We start from the raw sequence: 20,497 nt of genomic DNA, 5'->3' as shown, positions 1-20,497 counted from the left end.
AATCGGAGGTTCATAGGCCACTGTTGGTGCCCATTTCTTTTTTATATTCTGCTTTGCATCTGACTAGCGATTTTTATTTAGCATATGGCCTGATTAAGCTTAGCATTCACAACACAAATTAATTTAGCCTATGTCTTTTACGCAGTGGAGAATGTGACAGCGCACGGCAAGAAAGAAAGTGCGTCCAAATTCACCCATTCTTTGCTGAACTAGCCTACCCGACAAACACGGGACGTCCCCCGGACCTCATGCCGACGTCCCCGATTGGTCCCGAACGTCATGTTCTCTAGCGGACGTTCCGGTGACCTTATTGACGTCCGGAGCAAGTTATCGTTTGGTTATTGCGTGACGTCCGGTGCAGGACTTTCTAGGGACGTCAGTCAGGTCCCTCGGATGACATTTGCATTTGGTAATTTCAAATACCTCCTAAGGACCCGACAATAACGTTATACCGGGGACGTGGGGGGGACGTTTGTTTATTCACACATGGCAGCGGAGTTGAGAGTGCTCTGGCTACCGCCTGCAGGACGGAGACATCACATCCATTCACGATTTCACGTTACACGTCTGGGGATGACTAAAGTATCTATCTATCTAGTCTCTAGCAGTAGCTGCATTAGCCTACCGTAGTCTAAGGCAACATATCATACAGACATGCTGAATTATGTAGCACATACATTTTGAGTTTAACGTTAATGTATAACGTTACAAACTAGGGAAGGGATTTTATCAAAATGTTAGCTGATGTGATGCTTGGTGTAACGTTAGCAAAGTCGCTGTTCTTATCTTCTAGCTTAGCCTACAATGCGCTTTTCTTCAGATAACTGTCATTACGTGATGCATGTAACATGCTCTAAATAGGCAGTGGTTTATCACGTACTTATCACGTACTTATTATCTGTTTTATTTTCAGAAACACACACATGGCCGAATTGGGACTGAACCGGCTTTTGGAGCTGAATACGATGCAATAAAACTAGAGAAATGTTAAAAACCGCCACGTAGCATTTGTTTAGGGTTGTCTAGCAACAGAAGTGACTACTTAATTTGTAAAGCAAAACGATCTAGCTCTACATTGCAGAAGAATTAAGGATACTGCTTCTTCATGACTTGTTTAAATGTCATTGTAATTTATTTGACGCATGCTCGCGTTTAAAAGTGTCACGCATAGGCCTAGCTGTCCCCAATGTTACAGCAGCTCCTTGTGGAAACAGCAAAGAGTGCACATATCCGATGAGATTTCTAACGAGGAGCAGAAGCTCTCTGCCTCACCAGAGCCTTTATTAATAAAACAATGATATAGAATAGAAACATCAGAATCTATTTATTTCATCTTAAAGTTGGCTATAAAGAGCATTCATAGCCTAGAGAAAACGATACATTTTTCTTTATCTGCAATGTTCCAGGAAGAAAGGCTTACATTTATAGGCTGTCCCTGTTTGATCACAGCAGGTCTAAGAAAACGAGTGGATATAACGTAATGCATTCTAGTTTCATGTACTTTATTTCTTGTTGAGTTTTGCTTCCCAGAATGCATTGCGATTCATTTAGTATTTTTGGCTATTATTAGTTTTTAATATTTTGAAACAATATGGTTTGAACAATTTATCTTAGGCTAGCCTAGGCCTACTCTGATGATGTTTTGAACAATATGATACGCCCATTAAAACGGTCTATTAGTTTATTAAGAAAATGACACCGTAGATGTGAAAGCAGCACATCCTAGCCCGGTATAAATGTCCATGTCTACTCATCATTAGTGTAATGCATTCGGAGGACGTGATTTCATACATGCACAAACAGAAATATGAGGTGAGTAAAGTTGATTGCGTAGTTGTAGAGTCATTAATGCATGTTCATGTTCCGTCTACCTCTCTCCTAGCAATGCTGACATTTACAGGATGTAATACCGTACCAAATCGCCGGGTTTTGTTTTTTTTTTTTTTACCATCGTGAAATATAAACGCCGCCGCGATAACGCCGCTGTGACCATTACAGGACGCCCTCTCAAAGTCTCGCTGGACGCTTTTTTAGACCTCCCGAACAGAGGTCCGCGGGACGTAAAGGGAACCCTACACAATGTCGAGGAGGTGACGTTCACCAGGGGACCTTTAGGGGACGTCGCCAGGACTTTATTTTGTTTACTGGGTATACTCCGATAGCCTACTCTTCACACAGATATTACGTATCACATCACACGAAAGAGCTTTTTCTCAGCTTTTAAACGATGTTGGCCGCAATTTGTTGTGGTAAACGGTTCACGAGAAAAGTAACTTTAATTTATCATGTTACATTCTGCGCCCATCTCCCTACCCATTCATCTTGGTGGAATACTTCACGAATTTTTCCCGAACACATGACAAACCATATATTAGAAGAAACAGCAGACCTTACCGAATACAAAGGTGTAAAGCATTCCCCTGTACAGTTATAACCATTCCAGAGTAATCCGGTTTTACATTTGCAGCAATGTCTAAATGTATGTCTCCAACTTTGGGCTTCAGGTTTCACAGTCCACAGTTTCAACAGGCCAAATACAAAATAAATGTTACAAATATCGCCTAGATATCTGTAAATATTAAAATCAGCTGACTAAGAGTTTGTCAAAGTAGCCTTAATCACAAAATGCTAAACATGCATGTAAACTATTTGAGTTTCTTAAAGCTGAACTGTGCTTTAATTGTTCAATACATGATTTCATAACAGGCCACATAGAAAATAAATGTTAAATATAGCCTAGATATCTGTAAATATTAAAATCAGGGCTATGATTAACAGTTCTATGTAATATGTCATGTTTGCTATTAGGGTTTTAAGGTGAAAAGTAAGGCATTTGTAGGTGAAACTGAGCGGTGGTGGTGGGGGGGGGGTATTCATTTTGCCCACCCCAAATTTCTATTTGCCCCCCAATCTGAGCAGCCTAGATCCGGGCCTGGGCCAGACCCTTAATCTTTTTAGATTACCAGGGTCTGGAATCTCCAGACTAACTCTTGCGCGCATTCTGCCACTGATTTAAGCACCTTTCCAGCTAAGTGCTCCCGAGGGCTGTATGTCGAGTGCCACTACAAAGTGAAAAGCATATTGCTCGATGTCGGCTGCAGGCCTAATTCTAAATAGCCTACGTGTAGGTTACACAGAATGTTACAAATTAACATTACAGTATCAAATTCGGTGCTTAATATGCTGATATGTGTTTCCCCATTACAGTGTCACATGGGGGCATATTTCGTGACATTTATTGAATGAAAGTGCACGCACATACAAAAAATGAAACAGGTGCTGGGTAGCCTAAACATGAAAAAGACATAAAGACATACCCGTATTGTTATATAAGCTCCCATGGTGTTTTATTAGGCTACAACGTTTTTAACCAGAGGTCTTCGTCAGGTATCAAGCAGATTACCTTACCATGAGGCTACATTGTTAAAAAAAAAAAAAACCCTGTTATAATCACCTATTTTGGATATTGGAGCTCACCGACTGTGCATCTTCAATTTTAACGTCATAATCCCATAGCCTACTTCGTTCAAATCTGTCCATTTGTCTCCAACTTGACCGAAGTCATCCACACATTTGCACAGACACTATTGTCGAGCAGCATTGTTTATATTCCAATAGCAGCTGCTATGAGAAATGTTCTTTCTCAACACTGAGTTTCTAAAGTATGAATCTACACACCTCAAGCACATCTTGACTCTTTATAAACAAACGACCTCAAAGCAAAAGTGAAATTTCGAAGTCAATTCTTTGTTAGGCTGTGTGACACCACTTTACTGTACGCCTTCCTCTATTCAGTTTACCACTTATGCTTACGTTTTCAAAATCAAAGACTGGTTTGTGTTCTTTCTGGATTTTAATGGTATTCAGAAGGTCAATGAGAAAGTCCACGTTCCAAAAAATCACACGACTTTCATAAGGCCCCATTGATTTTGAACTTGCGCGCTCTGGGTGTGACAGAAGCGGGAATGGGAGATTAGGCCTACCCCTAACTGCACTGCGTGACTGAAGTGCGTAAAAAGCATCCACTCTTTCCCCGATATTATCAATTTACATGAATGCACTGCTCTTTGTTTTTTTTTTTATAAGTTGAATGTGAGATTTTTACTTGGACACAGCTTAGACATACTGGGGCATGTGCCCCAGTAAAAAGAGACTAGTGACGCCCCTGGTCAAAAGGCATTTGGATATGAAGCATGCATTATGAAGTTAAGTTATGCCACAAATGTTATCTTCATGCTCAAGAGGAAAAACTGAAATTATGTAGGACAACACGCTATGTTAGCTATGTTTTTTATCAACATATTCCTCAGCATATCGTTTCAATGTAGCATTTCTGTGCTCAGTGAGAACAGAGGCTACATTAGCCTACATTTCATGCAAATGACAAGATGCCCATAGCACAAGAAAAAGCATTGAAGAACAATCAGTAACAGTAACTGATGTCTCTTAAAAAGTGATGCATGAGTTAGTCCATCTCATTTCTCATATCAGTCTGTCCTTAATTCTTCTATCCTCCTTACATTCCCTCTTCGTTTCCTTCACAAAATTAATTAGGAGGGGCTAGGACATAAGGAAGGGAAGATTGACAAATAGAGGACAAATGTAGGAATTTGGTGGTGCATCTGATTTTCAATCCACTCCGAGCTCCGCTACCTGTAGCCGCCTGCATCAAGTTAAAATCCTTAATGCTGGCCTACAAAGTGATCTGAAGTTCTGCATCCACTTACTTGAAAGTTCTCATTTTGGCATATATCACCCGACCGCTGTGATCCTCCATAGAGTGCTGCATTGCACTGCTGCCGACAAGCTGATGGCAATCCAAACTATTCCCATCTGTAGTTCCCTATTATTGGACTGCGCTACCAGAGTAGGTGCATACCTCTCTATCTTCAACAACCGCTTCAAGACTCCGCTATTCAGTGCCTACTACCCTAAAATACTTCACTCGCACTTACCCTGACTTTCTTCTCATTAATGTTTATCCCTCCTATCTCCATCCCTTGACTTAATTTGACTCTAAACTATTATTCTACACTTATACAGGACAATATTTATTGTTGCACTATTGTCTTGCATTTGTTTTGTACCTTGATTACTCCCTGTTTTTGTAAGTCACTTTGGACAAAAGTGTCAGCTAAATTAATAAATGTAAATGTTAATTCAAATAGGCTTATACTGTCAAATGGAACTCCGAGGTCTGGTCTGTGGACATATCTGGAGTAGGCCTATAAATATACATGATACAAATTTGAAGAAAACACTGACCCGGAGACATGGGGTTTTATTTGATTCGGCCTATAATGATGAACATAATAACATATTTTGTTGAAATAAATCATAAAATATCATCATAACATGTGAGCTGGTATATGTGCCCTATATCTTAATATTGCAATAATTAAAATAGGTACAATTGCAAAGCTAAACAATAAAACAGCATTTGACTGGATCTGTACAGATGAGATGGAAAACAAACAATGTTCTTGTGTGTCTATGAATGAGGGTTTTTCTTGCCCTTGGAAATCACCACTGCCTCTTCCCCAACTTGGCCATTAATAAGCAATGATATAGCCCCATCCAACTGTGCTGTGGCAGCCAGGGCAACAACAGCCTTCTCGGTTGCAAATCCCATCTTCTGTAGTTGCTGTAGCCTAAATGGAGGGGCAAAAATATGATATTCCTATTCAATTATTATAGTATGCCACTTTACATTAAAACATGGGGGTTCATTTATAAAACGTTCTTACGCACAGATTTGATCTTAGACCATGCATACGCTCAAATCCAAGCCCTCAGACACTCAGATTTATAAAAACCTGTTGCGGTGGAAAAAGCAACTAACCCGTTACCGCCAATTTAGCATTCTGAATAACACGACCAGCGGAGAACAGCCTGAGATGAGAAGAAGTGGTAACACTTTATAATAAGGTGCCATAATAAATAGCAAACTAGTCATTACCTAACCCTTAGTTAATATTTCTGAATTGTTACTAAAATATTTATTTGGCAAATTAATAGTTTTCTGTCTTTATACATGGATTTCTATGCAACATGCATGCGCAACTAAGAGGCAGAAAGCACCATAGAACAGCATAGAGCAATGCTCTCCATGAAAAGAATAAAATGAGTTTTTGTGCTGAAAACTGCACCAGTTCGAAATCACGATGGTTAGAGAATGTTAAATATGTTCAATATCCCTAACGGAATGCACGTCTTCGCCAAAAATTACAAAATCCGATGTTATATTAATAATGCAAATGGAACAGCAAACTTCGAAATATAGTCTGAAATGAGATGTTATTATCATTGAGACAACAGGGGTATACAAAAAAATCCGATTGTAACTTACAGCAGCCGACTATTTAGGTTAAGTTTATAACGTTGTGGATGGCCACCAAACACCCACCACCCCCAACACTCACACACAATCTCTACACAGCTTAAACCACAACCAACCTCCCCAATCCCACAATAATCCCTACCCAATGTTCAATATGCACTTTACATCTTTACAAACACAATTTCATTGCATTTGTTACACCAGTAACTATGGTGTAACTATTAACTTGTGCCAAATAGATATTTTAGTAACAATTTACAAATATTAACAAAGGGTTAGGTAATGACTAGTTTGCTATTTATTATGCCACCTTATTATAAAGTGTTACCGAAGAGGCCACTGATGGCCTTTATTCACAAATCCTCCAGCATACAGCTCTGAACAAGCAAGACTAAGTACAACCAGGCAGGAGATGTGAATGGAATGGATGGATGTCCTCTGCATCAGATAATCCAAGAACCAGGCCTCAGGTGAGAAGATGCGTGTTTGAACACTACCTCTTTCCGTAACATGGGCAAAAAAGCCAGGTGTCTGCCCTTTATGTAAATGGATAACGATAACGGACAACAGCTCTTCAACTTGGCCCGTTAAAATCTAAAAAGTATCATTTTAAATCATAAAACAACGTGCTATCAACAACTAAGCAGACATCCATAGACCAGGACAAAAGGCTATAACATTTACATCATAGGCTGCAGATAGCCTACGGTACAAGGATACAAGGAAGTTTATTGTCACATGCATATAGTTACTGGAAGTAAGAAATGCAGTGAAATTATGTCTGGTGTCAGCCTATTTGTGCAAAGTGGGGGGGTAAAAGTGCAGTAGAAGAGGGTTTAGTAGATTAAGTGGCAAGGGCTGCATAAGAAAGGTGGGGGAGGATTGAAATGGGGGCACCAACAAGGAGCACCCAAGAGCAACAGGGGCAAGGAAAAACTCTCTTACCAAGGAAGAAACCTTGGGCAGATCCACGGCTCAAGAGGCTAACCCAACTGCCAGGGGTCTTGGTGTGTGTGTTGGGGGGATGACAGGGGAGATGGGATAGTGTGCTGTGTATGTGGGGAGAGGGCAGTGTGCAAGATGTGTGTTGGAGAAGCTTCCTCATGAGACAATGTGCTGTGTATTGGGGGGGGTTTCAATTGTAGATAGCTTTTTAAAGTTAATAGCAGTCTCCTCACATTCCTTCTTATTTCGGATTCAAAACGCAACAGTGCATTAGATTAGGCTTTAAATGGACATTTAAACGCTAGTTTCCTCTTTACATCTCGCCTACTATAGGCTACATATGGCGCATTATCTTTCGGCTATTTCACAAAAGCCTCTTCTGATATTTATTCATTTCATATTCTTACCACATAAACACACCAATAAATAGGCTACAGAATTGAGTTATTTGCTGTAAGGCGCGCAATTTGAACAAGAAATCGGTTCTCAAACGGAAGTGTTGATTGCAATAATTAGCTAGTTCATGCACCAGGGTGTAAATAGCATACAGTACTAAATACACCAGGGTACGAATAGCATCCACTTCTAACTATACATTAATGCAAACAGCATGCCTTATTCAGAGTGTCTATTACACAGCTGAGCTATTCACACCCTGTTACGTAACAACAAAAAAAACATGTTGCTTTTTTTAAAAATTATTATTACATTGTGTGATCAATATGCCAGAATAAATCACAGGGGTGCAAATAGCATACACTGATATTTGTACCAGACGGGGTATTACTAGAACACATTGCTGTGTGCACCGGGGTACGAATAGCATACACTGATATTTGTACCAGACGGGGTACTAATAGGACACATTGCTGTGTGCACCGGGGTACGAATAGAATTCACTTCTAATTGCACCAGGGTATGAATAGCATACACTGCTAATTGGACCAGGGGTGCAAATAGCCTTACCCTTTTTAAAAAGTGTCCACAGAAATAAAGTTTGGGAAACTCTGCTGTGAGCTACAGAACGATACTAAAGATCACCTCGTTGAAGTCAAACATTAGACTAGGCTAAATCAGAGCCCTTTTTTTTTTTTTATCAAGCTGCCTGGGGCCGAGATGATGGCCTTTGGCCTTTCAAATTACTGTAGAGCGGTGTACCCCCTCCCCTTCCCCCCTGACTGGCAGAGCTGGCAACCCGGATGCCTAAACACTACTGACTTCGTAATTAGTAGATAGGTGGAGGGTGGAAAACACAACATGACAACATCAACATCAGTTGAGGGTTGCAACTTTAAATGAAAATATCCTGGCCGGACTACTGTTGTCAGTGATATAAGTATTTAAAATGAACATTTTATGATTCATTGAAATACATTTCTTAGGCCTACATACCTTTAAAGTTCCTTTAAAGTGTTGTGAACATTTTCCTTTCCATATTAAAAATACCAGGGGACATGAATCAATCAGAAGGACATAGTATACAATATAAAAGTACTTTATTATGAGATGACCCCCAACTCGAACTCAAGCAGGATCTTCCAACAAAAATGTGCATATCTTTGCTAGGAGAGAGGGAGATAGAGAGCGCGCGCCTAAGTGACTATTATTTCTTGTAATGGATACCTACAAGAATTGTTTCGAATAAGACAAAAAAAGATGTAGGCAACGAATTAAATGTTAGGTATCCGCGCGCAGGGGGTTTGGACAGCGAGTTAAGTGAAATACATCAACCTATTCTGTTCTTGCTCTTTGTCTCACGATACAGCCCATACTAAAACCTATAGAAAGCCCCAGACGAATAGGCAAGATGTGTTGTGGTGCGTCAGAAAATGAGACCTTTTATTTTTTATTTCTCCCCTAAAAGTGGGGTAGCCACTGGCCTCGTGACCCAGTGACATTGGGTGCGACCGCACCCCCACCCCCAAAGCGCACTAGACATGCAACTGTGTTCTGTTCCCAGAGTATGCTTTCTTTGTCTATGATCTGCAGGCTTAGGGCCTCCTCGACAAGGAGATTGCTAGTCCACGGATAATTTGCGGCACAATTGAATGGTTGCCTGTTGTGGAACCCCGGACCGAAAGAAAAAGAAACTAAACATTTTCCTGATTACAAAATATTTCTTAATTTAGTGTTATCAAATAAAGAGACATGCAATTAGGGGGTAGTGGTGTCAGCACTCATTCAATGTATGTGCGTGTCTGCGCAAGTAAAACTGAACCACTGGACAGATCTTTGAATTGAAACGCGAAATTAGACTGTTGTAGGCCTATAGTAGCAAATATAGTAGCAAATAACCTGGTGATGACACAGCTTTTAAAACATTTATTTCACTCTCACTTGAGAACGGGCTGTTGCGCAAACAAATGAATTAGGGTGATGATCTGCATCTCCGTTCACCAAAAGCTATGGTTTTGCTAACACATTCGCGCGATAAATAATTTCTGAAAGGTTCTCTCCTTATTAACATGCGGCAATTCTCCATGGCGATGTGGGGTAGTGTCAAGCAGTGAAGTGATAGCCTATTGCAAGTAGGAAACAGACAGAAGACGGACACTGCCTTCTCTGTTGGTATTTCTGTCCCTCTGAAAACTGCGTTATAAAATGGTGTTTTTAGCAGTCAAAATTTAATTTTCATGAGCTTAACCACTAAACAAACATAAGCAAAACAGCCAGATGCCTCTTCATAAAATAACAAAGAGACCTTCATAAACAATAACAAGTTCTATCGTGAGACTGCGTGTCGTTTGGAGCAGCGTATCGGTAGGCTATTAAAAACAGAAGATTTTCCGTTTGCTTCGGGATTTAGGCCTACCGGTAATTCACTTTTTGATTGTTTGATTATAGTGGTAACTGTTGGGACTGTTGCAGGAGACGTACTGTAGGCCTATCAGCCATCAGCTCATCAGGGGGTAATATTGTGGAAACAACGGTAAAAACGTTGGGTAAATACAGTATATGGTCCATACTGTAGCATACTGGCGTGCATAAGCTGACGTTCCTAACCCTGCTCATAAGTGCCACCTGGTGGTTGTTTGGGTCATTGCAGCTTCACTGGGGAAATATATATTAAAGACGCGTGATTCACGCGTGAGGTCACGTGAGAATCACGCAATTCCGGGCAATTCCAAGTGGTACCCACTATATTTGGTACTGAGTCTATTAGAGGTTTTTGAGAGTAGTAGAGGTTTTTGAAGTTGTTTTAAAGATTGCACGCAACTTAATTTTGTCATGGTTTGACATGAGAACTAGCCCACTTAAGAAAGTGAAAATATGTGGGCCTATAGCTTACTAATGTATAATATCATAAAAAACACTAAGGCTTATTATGGAGTGGATTGATTGAAAAATCCTTATAGGTGATCTAGCATGTGTGTGTGTGTGTGTGTGTATGCATGCGCTGTCTGCCTACTCGGTGAAATTGATGAGCGGCCGCCCACTACTGGAGCTATGGGAATTCCGATGAGGGCTGCAGTTTAAATGGACCCATTGTTGCAGATTATACACCTGCCATTAGAGGGGTGAAGTCGGATCGACTCTAGCTGACCAGGTTTGAATGGGGTCTTAATTTCAGGCAACATTCACACTTTTCCATTTTCATTGCCAAAATACTTTTCTAAGATCTCTGTCCAAATGCACATTTGCAATTCCAGAACCATGTCTGCATGGATGCCTGAAGTGTGGATGAAATGACCATTTATGCAATTGTCAGCATTGTAAATGCAGAATTTAACTGCATTACAAATGTCACCAAAGACAGCAAGCAGGGCTGTAGTGGAGGCTAAACGCATGTAAATGATGTTTATGCACCTCCTGAATTTCAGAAATAGCATTTACTCACCTCTAAACTGTGTCTATGCATGGCTAGATTGCGTTTATCCACCCTAGCCTACCGTTCTTATGCGATTCTAAATCGAATTTGTCGTTTTACATTTATCTATAGTTTCATTTATCTATAATTACATTTATCTATAGTTTCATATTGTTCATATTGTTGAACCTGGCTGTGCAACCCAGAGTTTATCCATATTACCCTGCAATAAAGTTAAATTATTTCTCATGATTAGCTCACCTATAAAATAAAAAAGAGAATGACCGCAGCTCGACTGACTCGGACATATGAACTCAGGCAGGTAGGAAAAGTCCTGAAAAACTGGGTTATGAGGGAAAACTATCCTTGACCAATCCGGTGAAACCTGTCTTGTCTTGTGACTTACCTCAGGGAGGAAACAGATGATTTTGGCACCTCAACTTTTTTCTCTTCTTCTGTGGAATATTGTAATGAAGCTAAAATCCCTGCCCTTAACATTTCATCTTCCAGTGCCTGTGTATCTGATGTAATCATTGATACTGCAGACTGTTGTTTTGGAGATGTGAAGGAATCAAACTGAGTGGAGGTTAGGAGGTCTGATACTTCCACTGTTGGAGGCTGGATATGGTCTTCTGATCTAGAGGATGAAGATATTTTTTTTAAAAACACAATTCTTTACTCCAAGTTATGTTGTTTCCAAACTGGTCTATCATATTTCATAAAAATGTATAGCTAAAACAGTAATCACCTTTGCTGAATGTTGTGGGTTGGTAATTGAAATCTGGCTCGTACCGATACATAAGCCCAGACAGGCAAAAGACTAGAAAGCCAAGGGACTTCAAGCCGTTGAATAATCCCAATCAGTGAGGGTGTGTCTTAAAATAGGTGTTAAAGTGAAAATACTTTCAATTCGTACATGAAAAGTTTTCAAACAAAGCAGCTGGAGAAGATCACACAACTTTCACAAGTTTTCTTTTTTATGGTGTTTACATAAAAAAAGAAAAATCTAAAAAAGGAAACTTTGTGACTAGTGACATATTTATTTTTATTTCCTATATTTAAAATACTAAATCAAGGTGCATTTCATGGTAACAAAGTTACAGACCAGCAGATTTTACACATGCTCCACGCAATGGCAGCGACCGGAAGAAGAGGAAGTTCAGATGCTCTCTAATGAGGAGACACAGCACTCAAAGAATCTCCAATAGAAATGTATGGGTTTAGTTCGTAAAACAAACATGGCAGTCATCTACACATGGCAGTCATCTACCCGTTCCGTCGCAGCTGGAGCAAGGTTGGTATCGTGAAGCCTTGCACACACGCAGTTCTGCCCAAAATAGTGTCCAAAATGCGTTGCAATATGGCCGCCGAGTGGAGGGACTTGCCTAAAAGGACTTTGGTTAAATGCACTAATACTGCATACTTGTTTTGACTGCAAAGTATAAAAGCCTCCATAGTATTTTTGTTTTTTAAACCTAGTTAATGTCTTCAAAAAAGCCATTTATTTTGAGCTAGCAAAGTAGCCCCCAAAGACTATGCTTTATGCTATCTAGCAGAGGTGGGACAAAGTCACTGTTTGGCAAGTCTTAAAGTTTTAACACAGAAGTCAAGTTTTAACACAGAAGTCCAAGTCAAGACAGAGATGTCTCAAGTAAGTCTAAGTCAAGTCCAAGTCCTTATTTTTTTCCCGAGTCCTAAAGAAGTCGCTGTCGTATTATGTAATCGCATAATAATATGGCATCAATATCACAAACTATAAGACAAACAAGGTATCCTTTGTTCTCTTACAGAGGAAAAGTAAGCAAATACTGATTTTCTAACTGGCAATTCTATGTCCCAACAGTCATGCTACAACTAATTGAGTGAGGGTTGAGGTAGGGAGTGAAGTGTGTGGATGTCTACCATATTTTCCGGACTAATATAACTTTTTTCATAGTTTGGCTGGTCCTGCGACTTATAGACAGGTGCGACTTGTATATCAAAATATATATAATTTAACATGTTTTTAAATGTTAGTCGGTATGAATTGACATGAACCCTACATAAAACATAACGAGAGGGCACTCCGGGCTTGTGGAATGAGATCGGGAGCTTGGTGAACTTGCGACAGGTCAGACATTTTTCTGTACTTAAGCCCAAAAGTTAGAGGGGGTTCGGGGGTGTCGCCACCGGGAAAATGTATTAAACATTGTTATGTAAATGCACAAGTTCTGTGCACTTTCAGTCAGAGATTAGGGCTTGCACTATGCCTAAAACACGTGTGCATAGGCCTACCATAAATCCTCAAATTATGGCCGGGATTCAGGGCCTCAGATTTGGACAAATAAAGGCCGGTTCCCAAATAGCCTACGAGCCGGAGTAATAATTGCCTACATTGCCTTCAGTTTCACCAAATACACATACTACATTGCTGAACGATAGCGAAAACATAATAGAATCACAGATGAGACCTCGAACATTATTTAATTCATTTACACCTATCGACATATTAGACCTCACCTCCACAATTTCCTTATCAAAATCTACAACTACTCTACTAGGCCCTATTCCTACCTTCTTAAGACCGCACTCCCCTTCTTGGATAATACTTTGCTCCAGATAGAATGCTCTAGAATAAATGCTCTAAAATAGATGCTCTAGAATAAATAATTCAATGCTATCAGGGCATGTACCCCAGTCGTTTAAGACATCTGTTATTAAGCCATCCCTCAAAAAACCTAGCCTTGAACCTAACAACCTGGCCAACTATAGGCGTATATCTAATCTCCCTTTCATGTCAAAAGTACTAGAAAAAAAATAGTGCCCAAACAAATTGGTGCCTTCTTACATATGAACAAAATCCAGGAATTATATCAGTCTGGCTTCAGAGCTCACCACAGTACTGAATCAGCCTTAGTTAATGACCTCCTCACTGCTGCTGATAATGGATATGCATCAATACTGGTCCTCCTAGACCTTAGCGCTGCCTTTGACACCATAGACCAGGGCTCTTCAATTGGCGGCCGGACTTGGTAATTTGTACTGGCCCTTTAAAAATCTCTCGCATCTCTCTCTCGCTCGTACAGTAGTCCTGCAGCCACTGCACCTCAGCCCTATTGCACAAGTTAGGCTACATTACAATTCATTATATTTGTACGGAAGTTGAATGTAAGTTCCATCTTAGTTTAGTTTCAACCTAAATTGGCACGTTGGAGTTTATGAACTACTAATATTTAACAGGTTGCACCACACAAGTTTCTGTCAAATATCGCAAAAAACACGGGCACAATTTCTGCAAAACTTGGTGAAAAGAATTTTCTACAACTTAATCAGAGCGAAACTATTTTATTTGGTAACAAAGAGGATAGAGCACAAGTATATAAGTATATATACTCTTTTGATCCCGTGAGGGAAATTTGGTCTCTGCATTTAACCCAATCCGTGAATTAGTGAAACACACACAGCACACAGTGAACACACAGTGAGGTGAAGCACACACTTACTTACTTACTTACTTACACACTTACTTAGAATCTAAAGCACTTACAACTAGAACCCAAGTAAGAAACTTGGGAGTCATCTTAGATGGGGACCTGACTAGGAATGATCACATCAAAAGCATGACTAAATCAGCATTCTGGCATCTCAGAAACATAGCTAAGATCAGAGATTTTGTTTCTAGACAGGATTCAGAAAAGCTTATTCATGCTTTCACGTAGGGTAGATTATTGTAATAGTCTCCTAACTGGCCTCCCCAAGAAGTCCATTAGACAGATTCAATTAATTCAAAACGCTGCTGCTAGACTGTTAACCAAGACTAAAAAGAGAGATCATATTACACCCATTCTTAAATCTTTACATTGGCTCCCAGTTAATTTCAGAATTTATTTCAAGGTTCTACTCCTAGTTTATAGGTCACTGAATGGACTTGGCCCCAAATATTTTTTTGAAATGCTTCCCCAATATACACCTAGTAGAGAGCTTTGATCTACTGGAACCTGTCAATTAATAGTCCCCAGGGTTAAAACCAAACAAGGAGAAATGGCATTTAGCTATTATGCCACACAGCGCTGGAATCAGCTTGCAATAGATATCAGATTTTCCCCAACACTAGAATGTTTTAAAAAGAAACTAAAAACTGAACTTTTTCATTCTGCATTTATTGATTCGTTTTTAGGTTTATTTTTCTTTTTATTTATTTATTTCTATTTTACCTCCTATTCATTCAGTCTTATTTCCCCCTTGATCTATTTTATTATTGTATTGTATTAATTACTATTATTATTGCTGTTAATCTTTTATTTTTGTTTCTTTTAAGCACATTGAATGACATTTTGTATGTGCTATATAAATAAACTTGAACTTGAAAGGTGGAGCAGATCCGACTCAAAGGGAAGAGTAGCCTGGCTATTCCCAACGATAGCGAAAGAAAAACTTGGAGTCTCTCTCTGTGTCCATTTAGTGAATGATGAATTTGTGCGTAGTTTAGGCTATTGCCGATGTCATTCATTTCTTCATGTCTTACAACATAAATAAATGCAATAATAGTCTAGCCTGACGAGCCAGACAAACATTAAAAGGTAGGGTCTGGGCACCCACCGTTGGCAGTGCTCAGTCCGAGGGGCGGGATAATCGGTTGTCTTTCAAATTCCCTCACGCCGTACAAACTTATCTCTGTCTTGCCGTTCAACTCCCTTTTCTCCCCCTCTCTTGCTCATTTTCATGCACTGTAATTAATCTGATTTGATTTCAACCTTGATTTTTTACTTTTAACTGAGACATGGTTAGATCAAGCAAACAGTGCTCCTACTCTCATCGAATCAGCTCCCCCAAATTTCAGTTTTTTGAGTGCTACCAGAGCAAATAAAAGAGGTGGGGGGATAGCCACAATTTTCAAGACGTCTTTTCAGTGCAATCCGTCATCATTCGGTGACTTTACTTTATTTGAATTTCTGTGTGCACGCATTAAGTCTTATCCTCAGATTTTATTACAATTTACAGGCCTCCAAAACATTCTGCTAAAGTTTTTCTTGAAGAGCTAGATGAACTGCGATCAGTCATTTGCATAGAGTTTGACTCGAGTTTGTTGCACTTTGTGCATAGAAAAAAATGCTATTTATGTTTGTCTGTAAACACTTTGTGCTCAATGCTTGAAAAGTGCTATATAAATAAATATTATTATTATTATTATTATTATTATTATTATTATTATTAAGTCCCTGCACTGGCTTTCAGTAAGTCACACAATTGACTTTAAAGCTACAGCTAAAGCTAAAGCTTAAACTACTGCTTGTTTATAAATTAGTAGAGCAGGACCTAAAAACCGATCAGACATGCTTCAGCAGTACACACCTTCCAGGTGAAAAACCTGTTAGTAAAACCTACTGTAAAGATGGTGAAGCAGCTTTTAGCTGCCTATGCGGCTCAGCTCTGGAACCAGCTTTCGGATGACATCAAAAAGGCCCCAACTGTAGCCAGTTTTAAATCTAGACCAAACTGTTCTCAGATGCTTTCTGCTAACTGCACTGAGTTACAAATTCTGAATCTGCCTTGAAAATTATTCTACCTTGTCTTTTATTACTTTTTTACTAGTTTTGCCTTTGTTTTTCCCCGCTTATTAATTATTCTTTATTCTTAAATAATTTTACCTTGTGCATTTTATGTTTTCTTTTTATTATGATCTCTACCTTTTGAACTATTCTTTGATTATATTGCCCTTCTATGCTTTTATTTGTTATTACTGTTTGCTTTTGTTTATGTAAAGCACATTGAATGACCTCTGTGTATGAAATGCGCTATACAAATAAACTTGACTTGACTAAATGTATCTCCAATTCTAGGGAGTTTTTCCTTGCCCCGTTACTCATGGGCCTTATTCTCTATGTTTAACACTCTGTAAAGCGCCATGAGACATGTGTAATATTTTGGCGCTGAAATTGAAAGTCTCGAGTCAATAGCATGGAAGTCATCAAAATCGTGACTGGAGTCCAAATTATGTGACTTGAGTCCACACCTCTGCTATCCAGTTGTAAATGCATATTCTAGCCTTACTCAAAACTGCACCGATTTACGCCATTTTGGTCCCAAACAAAAATGTACACTAGTTATCATCCAAAATTAGACCCTAGGTTGTTGATAGACCAGAGTTTCCCTTTAAGTCTTAATTATTTTTTATAAATGTAATAATAGGAACACTTGTAACTCTGTCACCATGAAACTCCGTTATCATGACTTATGAAACTGACAGGAGAATTCTGGTTTCTGTTTCCCAAGGTCACCAAGTACTGAGTACAAAAAAAATGGAGGCTCATGAACATGCCCCCAGAGTGTAGCACTGTAGCTTTCTGGCAGCTCTAGCTGTTGGCTGCAGCAACTCAAGCTTTCTGACACTAATAGGATTCATGCATTATCATACTGGATATGTAACCATCCCACCTCTTTGTAACATACACCTCAGGTGGCTTTAAACAGTTCTCTTCGCCTTATTCACCCGGAGGCCAGAACGAGACTACATGGTACTCGTTCTGGCCGCCGGGTGAATAAGGCGAATTCTCTACACCTAACTAACATTCATTTATCATGCATACAGACCTTACTGTCCTGTAACTAATTGGTTCTCAAAGTGGTGTCCGGGGACCCCCAGGGGTCCGCAGCACATTGTCAGGGGGTCCCTGACAAAGTTTGCTACAAAATATGATATTGTCTTATATGGCGAAAAATGCTACAGAATCAGTATTTGCCCAATTGATCTGCTGATACGTTACATCAATACGTCAAAACACTTTACTATTAATTAAGCACCAACAAAATGAAAGTTATGTGAAGCAAACACTATGTGTTAAACACAACAGACCTACATTTGACAAAGAAACAACAAAAATCCATTTGTCAAAGTTCGCTACCATGACTATTGTGGTATTAGCACTCTATGTTTTTATACATATAACATAAGCATCTAACAGAAAAAAACGCTATACAGCTACATGATTAACTTAAGTTGGTAACACTCCATATAAGGTGCCATAATAAATAGCAAACTAGTAATTAACTAACCCTTTGTTAATATTTGTTATTTTTTACTAAAATATCTATTTGGCACAAGTTAATAGTTTTTTCATCATTAATTAAATATTAGTTGTTTGCACAAAATCTGCATGTTTTAACAAATCTATTAACTAATATTGTATTAATATTTGTTAATAGTTATTTTTACATCATTTAAATGTTAAATGTCTATTTACAAACTATATGCTAATATAAAAGTTTGTGAAAAATTATTATTTATCACGCTTTTCTGATTAGCTTTGTGGAGAATTTTTGGAATTTATGGTTTATGGCTTTATGGTCTTGTGGGGTGTATAAGGCACCCTACTGCCAGTGGTTGGTTGTGAGAGTTTGCGCACCTATTCTTCCACTTCATCCTTATTGGATACCTTTGTGGTTGGCTGTCCTGTAATTGGTGACCCTCTGTCTAGTGTTTGAAAGTAGTGTACTCTTTGCCTTTGGAAGTACTATTTGGTTGCTGCTCGAATTTGGTGAAATTCAGGGAAGGTGGGTGTAACAGAGTTAGAAATGTAGTTTAGTGTTTGTATGTGATTTTCGCCGTAATTAAGCAGCTTTATTGAGACTGGTGTTTTGGAGCCCCCTTTGGAGAAATGGTATACTGCAGCTCTGCTGCGTTTTGTCCTTGTATTGTTGCCATAGCCGATCAGAAGCGGTATGCTTTTCTTTGGGTAGGTTGACTGTATAAAGCACTCCCCACTTTGTTTTAATTTTGTAACTGTAAAATGTTGTTTAATTTGAAAAATTCGATATACCACCTGTATTATATTACTTTACATGTATTGTTAGGATTTGGGTGCAATTGTAGCAACTTAGAGAACGTTTATTAATGTTTTCATTATGACCACGAGTTCATACACACCGAGTCTTACGTGACTAGCTGTAAACTCCGCTAGCAACTTTCCATGCATTTAGTGTGGGCTAGTTTAGCTTAGTGTGCATTGAAAGTGCAATTCAGTCTAGCAGGAAATGAATGTACATTTAGTTTAGCATTATGTTTATGCATTACCTCCGTATGGTCTACGTCTGTGAATGTTTAGTGAGTCTCAGAATATTAATTAACTAATTAATTAGTCGTTCTGTGCACCTGAACATTCCATGCCGCATGTCTCCCTTGCTAGTAGGGCTGACAGTGATGGTAGGCTATAGGAATGATTCATGTAATATAGCCCATTCAACTACTTCTTTTTATTTTGCTTGTGCAGATGCTGTTTTATGTATGCCAGTGCCTGAAGGCATGTTTTGTTTTAACTTTTCCTAAAGGAATAAATGTGATAAGCCAGTTTTGGTCTCAGTCCCTTCACTGTCTGACTAATAGTTATATATTACTAATATATTAATAAAGCTTAACCAACTTTATTATAAGGGTCCCCCATACTGATAGTTATATATTACTAATATATTAATTAAGCTTAACCAACTTTATTATAAGGGGCCCCACTCTTATAGCTATATACTACTAATATATTAATTAAGCTTAACCAACTTTATTGCAAGCGGTTCCAGCGCTGACAAGATTGACAGCATGTCAAGGTAGCTCTGTGTTTTTTTCTTGAATTGGGATCAATAAAGTATCTATCTATCTATCTATCTATTGCAAGAGTCCTATGGGGAGTGGTTCATATTGGGATAGGCAGAAGCACAGCTTAATAACAATTACTTAAATAATAATAAGTCATTAACTTTTCTATTAACATATAGTTTGTAAATAAATATTTAACATTTAAATGATGTAAGAAATAACTGTTAATTAGTGCCAAAAAGACATTTAGTTAACTGTTAACACATATTAATACAATATTAGTTAATAGATTTGTTAAAACATTAACATACAGATTTTATGCAAACAACTAATATGTAATTAATGATGAAAAAACTATTAACTTGTGGCAAATAGATATTTTAGTAACAATTAACAAATATTAACAAAGGGTTAGGTAATTACTAGTTTGCTATTTATTATGGCACCTTATTATGGAGTGTTACCCTTAAGTTTTATGTGTTGCGATTATGAGGGGTCCTTGAAGAATTTTCCACTCTATGAGGGGTCCCCGGCCCACAAAAGTTTGAGAACCTCTGCTGTAACTGACACTAGGCAGATGGGTAAGGCCCTTGAGTCGTGGATCTGCTCGAGGTTTCTTCCTATATGTATCTCCATCTAGGGACTTTTTCCTCGCCCCTGTCACTCATGGGCCTTCTCTGATTGTTTAACACTCTAATGCGCCATGAGACGTGCAATGTTTTGGCGCTCTATAAGTGAAATAAATTATATTAAATTGAAATTGAAATTGAAATTGAGCTAGGTAGAACCAATTGTTTTCTTTTTTCGTACCTGCAGTACTCCTTGAAAAACAGAGATTCAA

General features: G+C 38.8%; 1 protein-coding gene across 1 annotated transcript in view; it reads right to left on the bottom strand.

The window, feature by feature from the left end:
* Positions 1 to 5,266: 5,266 nt before the first annotated feature.
* Positions 5,267 to 20,497, bottom strand: part of rhbdd3 (rhomboid domain containing 3) — a 31,640-nt gene continuing 16,409 nt past the window's right edge. Inside the window, exons 3-5 of the mRNA XM_048244066.1 lie at positions 11,842 to 11,968; positions 11,500 to 11,730; positions 5,267 to 5,651 (exon numbers count right to left, since the gene is read on the bottom strand). Of these exons, the coding sequence (XP_048100023.1) occupies positions 5,492 to 5,651; positions 11,500 to 11,730; positions 11,842 to 11,968 (518 nt within the window). The 3' untranslated portion in view covers positions 5,267 to 5,491. The remainder of the gene's footprint in view (positions 5,652 to 11,499; positions 11,731 to 11,841; positions 11,969 to 20,497) is intronic.

Source organism: Alosa alosa, chromosome 5, assembly GCF_017589495.1.
Source record: "Alosa alosa isolate M-15738 ecotype Scorff River chromosome 5, AALO_Geno_1.1, whole genome shotgun sequence".
Lineage (NCBI taxonomy): Eukaryota > Metazoa > Chordata > Actinopteri > Clupeiformes > Clupeidae > Alosa > Alosa alosa.
Note: the sequence above shows the minus strand (reverse complement) of the source record. Positions and strands in the feature narration are given on the sequence as shown.